Genomic DNA, 19,438 nt, shown 5'->3' on the forward strand with positions numbered 1-19,438 from the left:
TGACATAGAGATTAATGTGGAGACAACAGTCAGTCTAAAGAGATCAAGTACAAATGATGTTGAGTTCAGACGAAATTTTGTCCAAATTATGTGAGTTTAGACAAGATTGTGTCTAAACTGATGTTGAGATCAGATGAGATCTTGTCCAAATGATGTTGAGATCAGATGAGACTGAGTCCAAATGAGGTTGAGATTGGACGAGGACAAGTCTAAATGATGTTGAGATCAGATGAGATTGAGTCCAAATAATGTTGAGATTATACGAGTTCAAGGTCAAATGATGTTGAGATCAGATGAGATTGAATCTAAAGGATGTTGATGTTGAGATCAGGCAAGATTGAGTCTAAATGACGTTGATGTTGAGATTAGACAAGATCGATTCAACATGACAATGATGTTGAGATCAGACGAGATCGAGTCTAAATGACATTGATGTTGAGATCAGACAAGATTGAGTCTAAATGACATTGATGTTGAGATTAGACAAGATCGATTCTAAATGACAATGATGTTGAGATCAGACGAGATCGATTCTAAATGACATTGATGTTGAGATTAGACAAGATTGATTCTAAATAACGTTGATATTGAGATCAGACAAGATTGATTCTAAATGACGATGTTGAGATCAGACAGGTTGAGTCTAAATGACATTGATGTTGAGATTAGACAAGATCGATTCTAAATGACATTGATGTTGAGATTAGACAAGATCGATTCTAAATGACATTGATGTTGAGATCAGACAAGATTGATTCTAAATAACGTTGATATTGAGATCAGACAAGATTGATTCTAAATGATGTTGATGTTGAGATCAGACGAGATCGAGATTAAATGACGTTGATGTTGAGATCAGACGAGATCGATTCTAAATGACATTGATGTTGAGATCAGACAATATCAATTCTAAATGACGATGTTGAGATCAGACGAGATCGATTCTAAATGACGATGTTGAGATCAGACAAGATCCATTCTAAATGGTGTTGATATGGAGACGAGGGATAAAAAGATGGTGGAAAATGTTTATTTGGAAATGAGTTCTGACTGTGTTTGTGATGGAGATCTTCTCAGTGCTACAGGCTCTAAAGGCTCTAAAAGGCTCACGATCAGCCAAGAGGGCTGCTGGAACAGAGTCTGCAGAGACAGTCGAAGCATAAAGGACAGATTTAACACCACATTGACTGCAGCGCTGCTTCAGAGCCGTATATGACACCAAACAGTCATTAGAACAGAGTCTATTACACAGAACTGCAGTGTAATAAAGGTCGTACGAGTTGCACAGTCAGAGGTGGATTTAGCGATTCTGGGGATCTAGATCAGACCACTGTTTAAATTAGTGATGCAGCTGCAAAAAAAGGCATCTGAGCATGTGAAATAATCATTAATCCAGCTGGTACGTCTGATATTTCTCATTCTGAGGTGGATCTAAGAACATTACACTTAGCTTATTTAACCTGCAGTTTCTGGACTTTGCTTGTTACTTGTTTTAAGTTACTGCACTAACTGAAATGATCTCACTATGTCTGGAGATAATTTTGCTTGTTTTAAGAAATCATGCTTGAAATAAGCAGCACTGTCTGTGAAATAATCTGGTACAGAGTAAAGAAGTAAAGTAACAAGTAATGAGATTTCCAGGAAATAATGAGTAATGTGAGTAATGTAATTAGCAGGACCATCAGCCAACATTTATTATGTTAATTCACAGAGAAGCACTGAGGCAGCAGCTCTGTGGTGCATCCAGAAAGCCTAATAGTAACATCTGTCTTTCTCTCCCTGTTTGTAAATATATAAATATATAATATACTGATTGTTGATTGTTGTTGTTAGTGTTATATCTCCATATCATTATCATCAGTATATTTGATTTTCTACAGAAAAATAAAAATGTTTTGCAGCGCATGTATTTGTTTTATCATTATATATATCTATCATTATAAATACCGTTTTTGGACACAGTTATACAGCACTACTAAATCATGCCGTGTCTCAAGGAGACGATGTCACGTGACCGCTACAAAGAAATTATGCGGCAACGATTTGTTGTCGGCTTATATCATAAAATTTGTCAATGTATTTATAGACAAATTCTGCCCTCCGTTCCTTTTCCAAAAAACTGCCTTAGTTAGACAGATCCCCAAAACCCAGTTTTGACCAGATAAGACATGATCCCTGAGATGATTTCATCAAGAGGCCTGGCCAACAGTACATGTTCTTTCTCACAGCACTTCCAGTCAGCCAGCTAACTATGTCATACCAGGAGAGCTGAACAGACCTGTTACCTTTCCCTACTTTTTGCACCAAATCAGTCTTGGGTGTTGATGTGCCCTGCTGTTTAATTCTGTCCTTCTCCTCGTAAGGAAGACTATCAAATGGCTTTGCCAAAATCAGGTGGACAATATTAGCATTGTCTGCCATCGTGTGAACCTTGCTAGCTGGCTATTTCCCTCCGACCTAGCCAACAGTATGAACGACTGACTGAACGAACTAACGAAACAATATTAAACTCGAACAAGGAAATGCTGAAATGATGTTAAACTGAAACAAGGAAATACTATGAGTGTCTTTTATTTACACAGAGAACAATGGAAATGCGCAAGTAATTTCACCAAGCAAACACCAAGAAATGGGCTGCAGCTTGTCTTTTGATGTTAATAGCTCAAAATAGCTGTCAATCAAATGAAATGTTAACATATTTGACCATTTAATTTTTGACATTTTAGGGGAAGCTGAGCTTCCCTTGCAGTCTTAGAGAAATCGCCACTGCTCTATCTGTGTAATATTCCTGTTGAGATTGTTCTAAGCTGAATTTACGATTATTTACCTAATTTCTAAACATTATTTACTTGTTTTAGGTAATTTTATAAGTAAATAAATAAATCTGGCAGATCATTTTGCTTGTTGTAAGAAATGTGCTTGAAACCAGCTACATTATCTGTCAGTATAGTGAGATAATTATATGTAATACAAACAGGTAAATAATGTCTGGAAATAATCTAGATAATCTCATAAGTGCACAACCATCTCAAAATGGGAAATATTAGATGTAACAGCTAGATTTTAGATCATTTCACTTGACAAGAGACCATTTCTTGCAGTGTGTATAGAACCACGAGCACCAAAAGTTCCATTTCAGAGCAGTCTCCGCTCTAATTCATCCCAAAGGTGTTCTGTCAGGTTGAGGTCAGGACTCTGTGCAGGCTGGTCAAGTTCTTCCACACCAAACTCGCCTATCGATGTCTTTATGGGCCTGCTTTGTGCACTGGTGCGCAGTCATGTTGGAACAGGAAGGGGCCGTCCCCAAACTGTTCCCACAAAGCTGAGAAATGAAATTGTCCAAAATCTCTTGTTGTGAAGCATTAAGAGTTCCTTTCACTGGAACTAAGGGGCCGAGCCCAACTCTTGAAAAACAGCCCCACACCATGATCCCCCCTCCACCAAACTTTACACTCAGCACAATGCAGTCAGATAAGTACCGTTCTACTGGCAACCGCCGAACCCAGACTTGTCCATCGGATTTCCAGACGGAGAAGCGTGATTGTTCACTCCAGAGTACACGTCTCCACTGCTCTAGAGTCCAGTGGCAGTGCTTTATACCACTGCATTCCACGCTTTTCATTGTGCTTGGTGATGTAAGGCTTGGATGCAGCTGCTCGGCCATGGAAACCCATTCCTTGAAGTTCTGTACGCTGTTCTTGAGCTGATCTGAAGGCCACATGAGGTTTAGAGGTCTGTAGTGATTGATTCTGCAGAAAGTTGGTGACCTCTGCGCACTATGCACCTCAGCATCCTCTAACCCCGCTCTGTCATTTTATGTGGCCGACCACTTCGTGGCTGAGTTGCTATCATTCCCAATCACATCCACTTTGTTATAATCACACTGACAGTTGACTGTGGAATATTTAGTAGTGAGGAAATTTCACGAATTTGGACTTGTTGCACAGGTGGCGTCTGATCACAGTACCACGCTGGAATATATATATATATACACTATCTCACATTTCTGTAAATATTTTATTCTATCTTTTTAGATGACACTGTAGAAATGAAACTCTGATATAAGTTAAAGTGGTCAGTGTACAGCTTGTATAGAGGTACAGATTTACTGTCCTTTGAAAAGAACTCAACACACAGCCATTAATGTCTAAATAGCTGGCAGCACAAGTGAGTCCACCTCACAGTGGACATGCCCAATCGTGCCGTCATCCCTCCCTGGTGTTGTGTGACTCGTTAGAGTTACAGGGTTCCGGGTGGGAATGGGGAGCAGGGCTGTTAAATTTGGTGTTTTGGGTACAATTCTCTCATACTGGCCACTGGATATTCAACCTGGCACCTCATGGCAAAGAACTCTCAGAGGATGTGAGAAATAGAATTGTTGCTCTCCACAAAGACGACCTAGACTATAAAAAGACTGCCAACACCCTGAAACTGAACTATAGCACGGTGGCCAAGGTCATCCAGCGGTTTTCCAGGACAGGTTCCACTCCAAACTGGCCTTGCCAGGGTCAACCATAGAAGTTGAGTCTGGTTGTTCAGCATAATATTCAGAAGTTGGCTTCAAAAAATAGATGCATGAGCGCTGCCAGCATTGCTGCAGAGGTTGAAGAAGTGGGAGGTCAGCCTGTCAGTCCTCAGACCATATGCTGCACAATGCATCAACTTGCCCAGCGTCCCAGAAGGAAGCCTCTTCTAAAGCTGACGCACAAGAAGGCCCGGAAACAGTTTGCTGAAGACAAGCAGTCCAAGAACATAGATTACTGGAACCATGTCCTGTGGTCTGACAAGATCAAGATAAACTTGTTTGGCTCAGATGGTATCCAGCATGTGTGGTGGCACCCTGGTGAGGAGTACCAAGACAACTGTCTCTTGCCTACAGTCAAGGATGGTGGTGGACCTGCGGTTCATTGAGGGAAACATGAATTCCAACATGTACTGTGACATTCTGAAGCAGAGCATGATCCCCTCCCTTTGGAAACTGCGCCACATGGCAGTTTTCCAACTTGATAATGACCCCACACACCTCTAAGATGACAACTGCCTTGCTGAAGGTAAAGGTGATGGACTGGCCCAGTATGTCTCCAGACCTAAACCCAGTTGAGCAACTGTGGGGCATCCTCAAGCGGAGAGAGGAGGAGTGCAAGGTGTCTAACATCCACCAGCTCCGTGATGTCATCATGGAGGAGTGGAAGAGCATTCCAGCAGTAAACTGTGCAGCTCTGGTGAATTCCATGCCCAAGAGGGTTCAGGCAGTGCTAGATAATAACGATGGTCACACAAAATATTGACACTGAGCACAATTTGGACCTGTTCACTGTGAGGTGGACTCACTTGTGTTACCAGCTATTTAGACGGCTTATTATACCGCAGTATGTCACTGATATTTATTATTAGCACATACACACATCTTCTAAGCTGCTTATCACCACAGGGCATTATTAGCATTCTAGATATTAATTTACAGAACTTTGTTCTAGATATTAATTTATAGAACTTCATTCCAGATATTAATTCTATTAGAACTTCATTCCAGATATTAATTCTATTAGAACTTCATTGTGGATGTTAATTTTATCAGAACTTATTTGACTGAACGTTGTCCCGCTGTAGCTCCTCGTGTCCGCCAGAGGACGCGCTCTGCGCAGGTGCACTAGCAGGTGAACTCCAGCAGATGGCGGTTTAGGACTGCAGCTGCGGTGCAGAGCGCGCGCGACTCTGGGACTAAATTTGAAAGAAATAATGAGGCCAGATGTAAAGTTTGATGGAGGTCATGCAGTGATGCAGTGATGGGGATCTGACAGGTGAGTCGCGGTGCTGCCGGTGAGTCTGGAGTCTGGGGTTCGGCTCTAAAGATGGAGGAGAGAAAGGAGGTGGGGGAAGGGAGAGCGCGCGAGACCGAGCTGGACCAGTGATGGAGATGAAGATCTCCGAGCACTGCAGGGCTCCACTGCACCGCTGCCAGCCTCCAGCTGCAGTGAGGACGTACAGCGCAGACACGCGCCGCTCCACCTTAAACGCTGTAGCAGTTCAGGCGCTAGTGCAGCTGCTGCACCGTTTAAGGTGGACCGGAAAGTTCATGCGAGAGGCAGCTGTGTAGCAGAGCGCGAGGAGGGAGACGCTGCTGAGTGACCACTGAATGTCCTCACTGCCCTTAGACCCGTGTCTCCTCGCTGTATCTGCACAGCGTGAGGTGCTACCACTTTAGAACGGTTCTCTAAGGGTTCTCCAGTGAGGCCAGTGACTGAATGCAGAAGCGTGACGACTGAACTTTACACGGTCACCGTGTTTATTTTCTACAGTCCGGAAAGCAAATAAAGCAGCAGATCAGCTCTGATAACTTTTTAAAGTGGGTCTGTTTTACAGGTGACTGTTTGTGTAGGTTTCCTCCACATCTGCGATCATGGGTTGCATAAAAGTCCCCAAAACTGACGGAAACAGACTTCAGTTCAGCACAAGACATTTCAGGCACTTTAATCCAGCCAAATAAACTTACATGTCTGTCTACAAAGTTATAAATACGTATTATTATTGGTGGTTGGTATTATTGGGGGGGGGGGGGGGGTAGAAAATTAGAGAAGAAAAGAACATGTATGATATTAATAAAAATGTTTTAAGTGTATTAATTTTTGTTTATTAATTCTATTATTAATAATAGTGTGTTATCTATGTACTTTGAATTGTAACCGTCTTTGTGTCCTTGATAATGCGCTATATAAAAATAAAGAATTATTATTAAGTTATGAATTAAAATGATGAAAAAGTTTCATTATGTTTTCTCAAGTCTGTTAAAGTTGTATTCATTCTTTTAAGTTATTAATTAATAAAGATATTAATTAAAATGACAAAGTTATTCATAAAATGTGTTGCATCTATTGGTTTTATTAATTGTATTAACTTATTAATTAATTCATTAAGTTATTCATTAAAATTATACAAAAGTTATTCATTTTTAGTAAGTTTATTAAAGTTTTATTAATTCTCTTAAGTTTTTTCATTTTAATTAAGCTATTAATTAAAAAGATAAAAAGTTATTTTATTTTATTTTATAGTCTACTAAAGATTTATTGATTCTATTATGTTATTAATTAAATAATAAATAATAATAGATAATTAATTAAATAATTATCATCATAAAGACACACTGGAGTGTCAGTCAGGCTGTTGTGATAGCCAATTGATAATCAATGACTGAGCAATGAAACACAGAATGCAAACAACTAACACTGTGTTGCTTAAACAATAACAATGTACAATAATGATGAAACCGTGACGATATCTCATAATAAATAAACATAGGATTGTGTAATTAATCTAATCACAGTCAATGTTTAATAGAACTGTGGACAGATGGTCATTTTAATATTTCATAACACACAGTGGGACCTGACAGTCGGATCTGACAGTGGGACCTAACAGTGGGACCCGACAGTGAGACCTGGCAGTCAGATCTCACAGTGGGATCTGACAGTGGGACTTCAAGGATTCAAGGATTCAAGGAGATTTTATTGTCATTCGCATCACATGGTACATGAGGTGGAACGAAATTAAGATCTCATGGTCCAGTTTACACCCAAGAGCTGTTATTAAAATAGATAAATATAAGGTAAATACACAAGAGAGGGAGAGTAGGAGAGTAGGCAGTTAGCAGCAATATGAAGTCCAGAGTGCAAGTTTGCTATAGCAGCATGATATTGAATTAGAGCAGTAGATAAAGTGTCTAGATAAAGTGTCTCAGTGCGGTTTAAAGTGACAGTGTTTGTAACAGTAATTGTTCTTGTAAGTGTCAGTGCAGTGTGTTTAGTTGGAATTTAAGAGCCTTACAGCTTCTGGTATGAAGCTGTTTCTGAGTCTGGTTGTTTTGCACTTGATGCTCCGCAGCCTCCAGCCTGAGGGGAGCGGGACAAAAAGTGTGTGTGCTGGGTGGGTGGGATCCTTCCTGATGCAGGTAGCCCTTTTCCTGCATCTGGAGGTGTAAATGTCTGTGGTGCTGGGGAGGCTGACTCCAACAATCCTCTGTGCAGCCTTCACCACCCTCTGCAGAGCTTTCCTATCTGCAGCAGAGCAGCTTCCATGCCACATGTTGATGCTGGAGCACACGACGCTCTCCACGACACATCTGTAGAAGGAGGTGAGGACTGCCCTCCCGAGTCCAGCTCGTCTCAGCCTCCTGAGGAAGTAGAGCCGCTGATGTGCCTTCCTGACCAGAGTGGAAGTGTTGTTGCTCCAGGTGAGGTTGCTGCTCAGGTGCACACCCAAGTACCTGTAGCTGTCAACCACTTCCACCTCAGAACCTCCAATGTGCAGAGGGAGGTGGTCATGATGGCCCCTTCTGAAGTCCACAATCATCTTCTTCGTCTTCTTTACGTTGATGCAGAGGTTGTTCTCTCTGCACCAACCCTCCAGGTGTTCCACCTCCTGCCTGTAGTTGGACTCATCCCTGTTTGTGATGCATCCAACCACTGCTGTGTCGTCCGCAAACTTCACAATATGACAGCCTGGATGGATAGGTGAGCAGTCATATGTAAGCAGTGTAAACAGGAGGGGGCTCAACACACAGCCCTGAGGGGAGCCAGTGCTGAGGATTATGGTGGGGGAGGAGATGTTGTGAATCCTCACAGACTGCGGCCTGTTGGTCAGGAAGTCTAGGACCCAGTTGCACATGGAAGAGCTCAGTCCAAGTGAGGAGAGTTTTGTTATCAGGGTCTGAGGAATCATGGTGTTGAAAGCAGATGTGAAGTCCACAAAGAGCATACGAACATAGGAATCCTTCTGCTCCAGGTGGGTGAGGGCAGTGTGGACCACAGAGGAGATGGCATCCTCTGTGGATCGATTCCTCCTGTACGCATACTGGTGTGGATCCACAGTGACGTTGATGGTGGCTTTGATGTGGGTCTGAACCAGTCTTTCAAAGCACTTTGTTACTATCGGCGTGAGGGCTACTGGTCGGTAGTCATTCAGACCCGTCACTGCAGAGCTCTTGGGGACCGGGATGATGGTGGCAGTCTTCATGCAACTGCTGGACTGCTGCCTGGATGAGGGAGGCATTAAAGATGTCCGCCAGGACGTCCGAGAGCTGGTTGGCGCAGTCTCTTAGCACCCGTCCGGGGATGTTGGCCAGCAGCTTTCCAGGGGTTGATCCTCCTCAGCGTCCTCCTTACTTCTGCTGGTGTCACGCTGAGGGGCTCCTCTCCTGGTGAGTGTGTGAGTCTGGTGCTGGGGGGGGGTGTCAGGATTCTCAAAGCGGGCGTAGAACTTGTTGAGAGCCTCAGGCAGGGATGGGTCTTTGGAGCTTTGTGCAACTTTGGATTTGTAGTCCGTGATGCACTTGATGCCCCTCCACATACTCTGTGGATCCTGGGAGGAAAAGTGTCCCTGGATTTTCAGAGCATATGCAGCTTTTGCCCTCTTGACTCCAACAGTCAACTCTCTTCTAGCCCTCCTGAGTTCACCTGAGTCCCCAGACCTGAAGGCAGCATCCCTGGCTTTCAGCAGAGAACGCACCTCTGCGTTCAGCCAGGGCTTCTGGTTCGGGTAGCAAGTCACAGTCTTGGTGGTAGTGACATCCTCCGTGCACTTGCTGATGTACCCGAGAACAGCAGATGTGTACTCCTCCAGGTCCAGCTCCCCCTCACACTCAGCAGCCTCCCTGAAGACCTGCCAGTCTGTGCAGCCGAAGCAGTCCTGCATCACAGCGTCGCCGTCACTGGGCCACACAGTGATGGTCTTCTGTGTGGGTTTGGAGCGACGCAGTGGGGGGTGGTATGCAGGGACCAGCATGATGGAAATATGGTCGGAGAGCCCGAGGTGGGGGCAGGGGAAGGCTCTGTACGCGTCCCTCACGTTGGTGAAAACACGGTCCAGCGTGTTATTACCTCGCGTTGGGATGTTGACGTGTTGGTAAAACCTCGGCAGGGTGTTCTTCAGTTCTACGTGGTTAAAATCCCCCGCTATCACGTAGAACGCCTCCGGATGCTTGTTCTGAAGCGAGCTGATGTTGTCATAAAGCTCCTTCAGCGCGTTGTTAGCATTAGCATCCGGTGCTATGTAAACAGCGATCACAAACACCGCCGAAAACTCACGAGGCATATACTATTCACAGTCAGCTGTTCTGTCGCCTCGGAGCAGTGGCTGTTTACCAACACGCAGTTTGTGCACCAACCTTTGTTTATGTAGACGCACAAGCCGCCCCATGGGCTTTCCTGGATAGCCGGTTGCGGTCCGCTCGGAAGAGCTGCTGGCCGGCGAGCTGGAAGGCTGAGTCCGGCATGGTGTGGTTCAGCCAGGTTTCCGTGAGACAAATCACAGCGCAGTTCCTCATCTACTCAGAAACACTCATCCTCAGCCGCAGCAGGTCCAGCTTGTTATCCAGAGAGCGGACGTTAGACAGGAAAAGCGACGGAATTGGGGGTCGGTTAGCATTAGCCTTTAGCCTAGCTAGCACGCCAGCGCGTTTCCCCCTCTTCTGCCGTCTGCTGCACCGCCTCCTCCTGCTCTTTGTCTGCGGCGCTCTGCTCCCCCACACCGGCACTCGTAGGAGCTTCAGCCTGCCCAGCGTAGCTTTGATATTATTGTCCATTATTGCTGTTTTTCTGGCCAAACTGTCCTTAATCCTCAAAAGTTCAGTTCTGGTAAAACTCACACGCGTGGGGCGTGTGAAGTTGGGTTGACAGTGGGATCTGACAGTGGGATCTGACAGTGGGACCTGACAGTTGGATCTGACAGTGGGGCCTGACAGTGGGACCTGACAGTGGGACCCAACAATGGGATCTGACAGTGGGACCTGACAGTGGGACCTGACATTGGGACCTGACAGTAGGTTCTGATAGTAGGACCTGACAGTGGGACCTGACAGTTGGATCTGACAGTGGGACCTGACAATGGGATCTGACAGTGGGACCTGACAGTGGGATCTGACAGTGGGACCTGACAGTGGGATCTGACAGTGGGACCTGACATTGGGACCTGACAGTAGGTTCTGATAGTAGGACCTGACAGTGCGACCTGACAGTGGGACCTGACAGTGGGATCTGACAGTGGGACCTGACAGTGGGACCTGACAGTAGGTTCTGATAGTAGGACCTGACAGTGCGACCTGACAGTGGGACCTGACAGTTGGATCTGACAGCAGGACCTGACAGTGGGATCTGACAGTGGGACCTGACAGTGGGATCTGACAGTGGGATCTGACAGTGGGACCTGACAGTGGGACCTGACAGTTGGTTCTGACAGTGGGACCTGACAGTGGGATCTGACAGTGTGACCAAACAATGGGATTTGACAGTAGGATCTGACAGTGGGACCTGACAGTGGGACCTGACAGTGGAACCTGACAGTCGGATCTGACAGTGGACCTGACAGTGGGACCTGACAGTGGAACCTAACAGTCGGATCTGATTGTGGAATCTGACAGTGGGACCTGACAGTTGGATCTGACAGTGGGACCTGACAGTGGGATCTGACAGTGGGACCTGACAGTGGGACCTGACAGTTGGATCTGACAGTGGGACCTGACAGTGGGATCTGACAGTGTGACCTGACAGTGGGATCTGACAGTGGGACCTGACAGTGGGATCTCACAGTAGGATCTGACAGTGGGATCTGACAGTGGACCTGACAGTGGGACCTGACAGTGGAACCTAACAGTCGGATCTGATTGTGGAATCTGACAGTGGGACCTGACAGTTGGATCTGACAGTGGGACCTGACAGTGGGATCTGACAGTGGGATCTGACAGTGGGACCTGACAGTTGGACCTGACAGTGGGACCTGACAGTTGGATCTGACAGTGGGACCTGACAGTGGGATCTGACAGTGGGACCTGACAGTGGGATCTCACAGTAGGATCTGACAGTGGGACCTGACAGTGAGACCTGACAGTGGAACATGCCAGTCAGATCTGACAGTGGGATCTGACAGTGGGACCTGACAGTGGGATCTGACAGTGTGACCCAACAATGGGATCTGACAGTAGGATCTGACAGCAGGACCTGACAGTGGGATCTGACAGTGGGACCTGACAGTGGGATCTGACAGTGGGATCTGACAGTGGGACCTGACAGTGGGACCTGACAGTTGGTTCTGACAGTGGGACCTGACAGTGGGATCTGACAGTGTGACGCAACAATGGGATCTGACAGTAGGATCTGACAGTGGGACCTGACAGTTGGACCTGACAGTGGAAGCTGACAGTCGGATCTGACAGTGGACCTGACAGTGGAACCTAACAGTCGGATCTGATAGTGGAATCTGACAGTGGGACCTGACAGTGGGACCTGACAGTGGCATCTGACAGTGGGACCTGACAGTGGGACCTGACAGTGGGATCTGACAGTGGGACCTGACATTGGGACCTGACAGTAGGTTCTGATAGTAGGACCTGACAGTGTGACCTGACAGTGGAACCTGACAGTGGGACCTGACAGTGGGATCTGACAGTGGGACTTGACAGTTGGATCTGACAGTGGGACTTGACAGTTGGACCTGACAGTGGGACCTGACAGTGGAACCTGACAGTGGGATCTGACAGTGGGACCTGACAGTGGGAGTTGACAGTTGGATCTGACAGTGGGACCTGACAGTGGGACTTGACAGTTGGATCTGACAGTGGGATCTGACAGTGGGACCTGACAGTGGGACCTGATAATGGGAACAGTTGGATCTGACAGTGCTGGGGGAAACACTGATATTCTGCATTCTTCTCTGATTTCATACAGTTTTGTTACAAATTCTATTAGCATAATTTAATGAAAAGTAGAGTCTTTGAAATTTGAATATGAATTTCAGAATTTCCCAGTATTTTGTGGGGTTTCCCTCTTCTGATTTGTTGACAGTGTGCACTGGAGCTGCATGAGCTCCACTAGTTTGTGTAAAAGTGTCTGATCCTCCGTGGAGTGTGATCAAGAGCTTCACTGGAGCAGATCTGACTAAAAACACTCTGACCTAAAGTTTCTCTGTTTTAAATGTTTCAAAATTGTAAAATGTCATGTTGTTTATTTTCAGGATGAAATGAAATCAGACCCAGATTCTCAGTGTGCGCTCAGACAGCTGGACTCTGTATGAGTGTACGTTCACTGAGTAGCAGATATTCAGGGAGAGTTTCTCTCTGGCAGGTATCAACATAAAATTATAGCCAGTAAAACACACAGAGTAGAGTATAAAGTCTGAGAATCTGTTTTCAGTTAATGCTGGAGATAAACAGCTGAACATTGCAGTTCTGAAAATAGTAACTCTGTAGATTCTGCTCTGTGTGTGTCTCTGTTCAGCCTGACGCGTGGGGTCGGCTGTACTGAGCTGTTTCTTCTAAAAGCTCAGAGTGTTTTTAATCTGATCTCTTCAGGTCCATGTCTCAGGTGGGTCTGAGCTCTTCAGATCAGTGTCTCAGGTGGGTCTGATCTCTAGGTCAGTGTCCCAGGTGGGTCTGATCTCTTCAGGTCTGTGTCTCAGGTGGGTCTGAGCTCTTCAGGTCTCTGTCTCAGGTGGGTCTGATCTCTTCAGGTCAGTGTCTCAGGTGGGTCTGATCTCTTCAGATCAGTGTCTCAGGTGGGTCTGATCTCTAGGTCAGTGTCCCAGGTGGGTCTGATCTCTTCAGGTCTGTGTCTCAGGTGGGTCTGAGCTCTTCAGGTCAATGTCTCAGGTGGGTCTGATCTCTAGGTCAGTGTCCCAGGTGGGTCTGATCTCTTCAGGTCAGTGTCTCAGGTGGGTCTGAGCTCTTCAGGTCAGTGTCTCAGGTGGGTCTGATCTCTAGGTCAGTGTCCCAGGTGGGTCTGATCTCTTTAGGTCAGTGTCTCAGGTGGGCCTGATCTCTTCAGATCAGTGTCTCAGGTGTGTCTGATCTCTTCAAGTCAGTGTCTCAGGTGTGTCTGATCTCTTCAGGTCAGTGTCTCAGGTGGGTCTGATCTCTTCAGGTCAGTGTCTCAGGGTCTGATCTGCTCATTAGAGACTTCTATTGAACTTGTGGAGTCCATGCAGCTCGAGCTCACACTGTCATTAATTCCTTAAATGTCCAGGGGACACAAAGCTTTACTCCACACTTCTATAACCTAAGAATAGCTCGACTGTTTTGATTTGAAGTTCCTGTAGTTGCGGAATAATAAGCCTTAGAATGTATACAGCCTTAGATTTTAAAGGGTTAAAGCAAAAGATGGACACGCCACCAAATCCTGGGAAAATCGGAAATTGTTAAATGTGTTAAATTATGTTAAGATTTCAAAGCTTTTCAGTGGAATTGTTCTGCTGATGCCCTGCAATGGACTGGTGACCTGTCCAGGGTGTATCCTGCCTTCCGTCCGATGACCGCTTTGATAGGCTCCAGCACCCCCCCCCCACAACCCCCCACCGCCCGCGACTTTGAGGGAGAAGCAACTTAGAAAATGGATGGATGGATGTTCTGCTGATAGTAGAATTGCTAAATAAACACTGTATTAAATTAGAAAAGAGCTCAGGACAGAAGCACTTTAACTGTTTCTATCAGACATTTGGACCCCACTGTGTGTGTCTGACTCTAAATTTCAGCACTGTCCCCAAAAAATGTGTCACCATTTTTTGATTTTACTACATCATTAGAGCTCAGCTTATTTCGCAATGTAATGATGAATGGACCAATAGAAATGCTCCATAATGGCACGTAATAAAAGCTCTTTGCATTGACTTACATTGAGAGTTAAGGATGTTATTCCGCTCTTCTGTAAAGTTAACATGTTGGGAAGGACGGCAGCAATATATTTAAGGCTGTGATAGATGTACTTGATGTAAGAACTGAGTAAAATAGTAAGTATGTTTATGAAGTTTATAAAGATCCTGAGGAGTTTCATGGTTCTGTAGTGATGATCGGATCAGGAGCTCCCACCTGAGCTGATTGTCTCGATGCTCAAGCGTCTCCATCTCTCCGCCATGTCCGTAATGACGGCCTCCTGTTCAGACACAGTAATGAAGCGCAACATACACAGGTACTCACAAACCTGAGCTACACTCGGACAGATGTTCGGTCAGGAGGAGAACATCTGAAAATTACCCAAGAACCAAGCGAGAAACACTCAGGTCTCAGGTCGTTTTTGTGTAGTTTTTGGGTGGTTCTTGGGTAGTTTTCAACTGATTCCTAGGAGGTTCTCAGGTCATTTCTGAGTTGTTTTTGGGTGGTTCTCAGGTGGTTGCCCGCAACCTGGCAGGTGCAGTAGTTGAGTCCTCTGCATGTTCTCTTGTTTTCCAAAGGAACGCCACCTCAGACACATCACAGTCTCCTCCAGCCGCCCAGAGGAGCTTCTGCCCTTCACCTCTCCATCTTCATCTGGACTTTTCCCAGTCCAGGAGGGCTCTCTTGGTGTTGTTTTTGTTCTTGTCTTCAGTGGAGTTTTCTGGGTTTTCAGCCACAGTAGTTTGCAGCCACAGTAGTTTCCTCATATTTTAACTTCTTCAGTTACACCAACGATTAGCTGAGTGCAGCTAAGAGATACACAGATGGCATATGCTGAAGTGTTCAGTAGTCAATAGTAAATAAACTTTTTAATAGCAAAACTTAAGCTTCAAATAAAATAAACACTGTTATAAAAGTCTTGATGACATAAGCAGTAATAAAAGAGTAAAGTTCAGCAGTTCGGCTAACTCCCCTGGCTCAGTGCTACGCTGTTACAGCCCAGTATTAAACAGTCTACAGCCTGGCAGTTGGGAACCTCTGCTTTAAAGAACCAGTGTGAAGAACCTACACATAATGTAAAGGTTCTATACAAATTAAAGCTGTGTGTGTGTGATGCACAACTTATAAAATCCTAAGAGAATCCTAAAACTCACACTTAACGAAGGTCTTTACAGAAGTTCTTGTCTTTTTGTTGTGAGGGTAGATTATTGTTTAGGGCACTAGAATATTAATCAGAGTTTCAGCTATAAAACAACACTTAATCTCAAATGTGTCACACAACGCAAACAGAGCTACACCAGACCAAAAGTGGTTGATAATTTATGCACACATACAAAGTAAAAACTCTTTGGATAAATGATGAAATAATTCTAATCTTAACTGTAATCTGTTCCAGACATTAGAACCATTAGAACCATTACTGTGTAACAACACTCACGTTCACACGTTCACTGTGTGGGTGGACTTCGGGCTGATCATGTTTGAAAATATCTCTGGTCACTCTGGAGCTATAGTAGATCTGATGAAAAAAACTTATTTTATCAAACTATAAAACACAGACTGTATGCCTGGCTTAGAACCTTTTCCTAAAACTATATTTCTAATACAAGAACTGATGTAAAGACGACTGTTCCCACCAGACAGAGGAGGAAAAATCACCTTTGCATTAAAATACTGTTGATTTACTATCTTAAAATAATGGCATAATGACTTATTATGCACTTGGGGCAAAGGCACCAAGTAGGATGTTGTGGGGCATGGGAGCATTTGTGGTGTGTTAAAATATTATTGACTGATGGTCCTTCACTGGAACTGAGGAGCCCAAACCCTGAAAAATAGCCCCAGCTCATTATGCCTCCTCCACCAAACTTTACTTGGCACTGTACATTCCAGTAGGTAACGTTCTCCTGACATCCACCAAACCCAGATTCATCATCAGACTGACAGATAGAGAAGATTCATCCCTCCAGAGAACATGGTTCCACTGCTCTAGAGTACAGTGGTGCCACTTTACACCTCTCCAGCTGACACTTGGCATTGTGCATGGTGATCTTAGGCCTGTGTGCAGCTGCTCAGCCACGGAAACCCATTTCATGAAGCTCCCGACTCTCAGTTTTTCTGCTGATGTTGCTTTCAGAGGCAGTTTGGAACATTGTAGTAAGGGATACAACAGAGGATATACGATTTTTAAAGCACTTGGCAGTCTTGCTCTGTGAATTTGCATGGTTTACTGCTTTGTGACTGACCTGTTGTTGCTCCATTTCACAGCAATAACACTTACAGTTGACTGGGGCAGATCTAGCAGGACAGAACAGACCTGTGACAAAGGTGGCATCCAATAGCAGTGCCATATTAAAAGTCACTGAGCTCTCCAGTGCACCTCATTCTGCTGCCAGTGTTTGTCTATTTAGACTGCAGGACTTTGTCCTTGATTATATACACCTGTCAGCAGTGGGTGTGGCTGAAACACCTGAACTCAAAAATTAGGAGGGGTGTCCCAATACATTCAACCATACAGTGTATCTGGAATTTAGTCTATTTTTATAGATAACAGTGTGTTGCGACAATGCTTTATTTATGAATTATGGCTGATAAACGTCAGCCATGCTTACGTCTGTACGCCTTCCACAGCACCTGCAATGTTTCCAACAGGTGGTGGAACTTTGTTCATTCCTCTGTTCATCTCAGAAGAAGTAAGAGAAACAGACAGAGCAGATTTTCATTCTCTCTGTTTAGCTCAGTTGTCCACTGTGATGCTGTTAAAAGGTCCAGCAGAGTAACCTCATCACTGACCGTGACTCATACAGCCTGCCTGAGTCAGAGGGAGGACAGAAAAAGTTCTCACCTCTGTTCTCTTAAGTGTGTGTAGATTCTTACCTAAGAACAAACCCCAAAAAGCAGAGCATTGGTGAGTGAGAGTCTTCGTCAAAACTGCATAAGAAGGCATTTTTCCTTAAGAACAGTTGAGTCACTGACTGGCAGACTGACTAATGGACTAACTGACTGAATTACTGGCTGACTAAATCACTGACTGACTGAAGGACTAGCTGACCAAATCACTGACTGACTGATAGACTAGCTGACCGAATCACTGACTGACTGATGGACTACCTGACTGAATCACTGCTTGAATGGCTGACTGAATCACTGACTGCCTGTCTGAATGACTGAGTCACTGACAAACTGACTAAATCACTGACAACTGACTGACCATCTGACCAAATCACTGGCTGACTGGCTAACGGACTGATTGTCTGACTTACTGAGTCACTAATTGACTAAATGACTGATTGACTCACTGACTGACAGATGGAATAATTGATGGAGTGAATCACTGACTGAATGACGGCCTGAATCACTGACTGACTGATTGATTGATGGACTGAATAACTGACTGACTGAATCACTGACTGACTGACTGAGTCACTGACTGACTGATTGACTGATGGACTGAATAACTGACTGACTGAATCACTGACTGACTGACTGATGGACTGAATATCTGACTGACTGAATCACTGACTGACTGATGGACTGAATAACTGACTGACTGAATCACTGACTGACTGACTGACTGACTGAGTCACTGACTGACTAAATGACTGATTGACTGAATACTTGTTTTCTTTGCTGCTGAGATTCTCACAAATGCCTTGCCAGCACCAGTTTAAAGTTCAAAGGCATCTGTATTTTTCCTGTTCTGCTTTTTATTGTCCAGCTTTCACGTCCATAAAGAACCTCAGTGAAGACCAGAGCCTGGACAGTTCTGATGTTTGCTTGTAGAGACAAATCTTTACATTTGTTAGATGCTTGTAAGCTGCTTCATCCTTGTTCTGCTGAGTGCCGATCTGTGTTTATTTTATTAATTATTGATCCAAATGGTCAAAGCTGTCCACCACGTCCACACCTTCTCCATTGGTAGAATCACGGCCGTTGTTTTCTTCATAATGATCTATGCAGTTGTTAATGCTCTACAATCAAAAATTATTCCCATCCTACACTCAGAAATGAGTACTGCACTGGAATTTATCACCATAATGATAAAATAAGGTCATATCACCAGAGGGGAAGCCTCTTTAACAAATGGCAGTGATTTCTGGGAATGATTTTTCATTTGCGAATGGAAAATGATCCAGTCAGGATTGTTTTCTCTGTGGTATGTAGAACGATGCAGCCAGTGGAGCTCTGCCCTTGGTCAGGACTCCAGGAGCTGAACTGAAACGCGTCAGATTAACTACCAACATAATTAGGATGTGACAGAGGAATGGACTAGTCAAACAGGGGAGAATCCTAATAGGGAAGGCGGGGAAAAGGGCGGAGCACAGGAACCAAAAACACTAGGCTACAGCACAGAGGAAGAAACAGGCTCACTCAGTGGGACAGAGGGGAAACTGTGACACATGCTCCATAACTGTGTTAAAGAACCATATAGCTCTCTGTGCAGTTGGGTTGTGATCAGATGTCACTGACTGATGTAAATACCACAATGGCACATTTAAAGTGGTAGTTAAAATAAATAAATAAAATAGAAAACAGATACAGTAACTACTGGTATAGTGTATTGTATTGTAGTGTATTGTGGTGTAGTGTAGTGTAATGTATTGTAGTGTAGTGTATTGTAGTGTAGTGTAGTGTATTGTAGTGTAGTGTGATGTAGTGTAGTATAGTGTATTGTATTGTAGTGTATTGTAGTGTATTGTAATGTAGTGTATTGTAGTGTATTGTAGTGTATTGTAATGTAGTGTATTGTAGTGTATTGTAGTATATTGTATTGTAGTGTATTGTGGTGTAGTGTAGTGTATTGTATTG

The 19,438-nt window shown here is 44.5% G+C and overlaps 1 protein-coding gene across 1 annotated transcript in view; it reads right to left on the minus strand.

Moving 5' to 3' along the window:
• LOC119265780 (extensin-1-like) overlaps positions 1-9,045 on the minus strand; it is a 15,209-nt gene extending 6,164 nt beyond the window's left edge. The window contains exon 1 of the mRNA XM_037546769.1: positions 8,923-9,045. Within this exon, the coding sequence (XP_037402666.1) occupies positions 8,923-9,045 (123 nt within the window). The remainder of the gene's footprint in view (positions 1-8,922) is intronic.
• Between the last annotated feature and the right edge of the window lie 10,393 nt (positions 9,046-19,438).

Source organism: Pygocentrus nattereri, chromosome 17 (assembly GCF_015220715.1).
Source record: "Pygocentrus nattereri isolate fPygNat1 chromosome 17, fPygNat1.pri, whole genome shotgun sequence".
Lineage (NCBI taxonomy): Eukaryota > Metazoa > Chordata > Actinopteri > Characiformes > Serrasalmidae > Pygocentrus > Pygocentrus nattereri.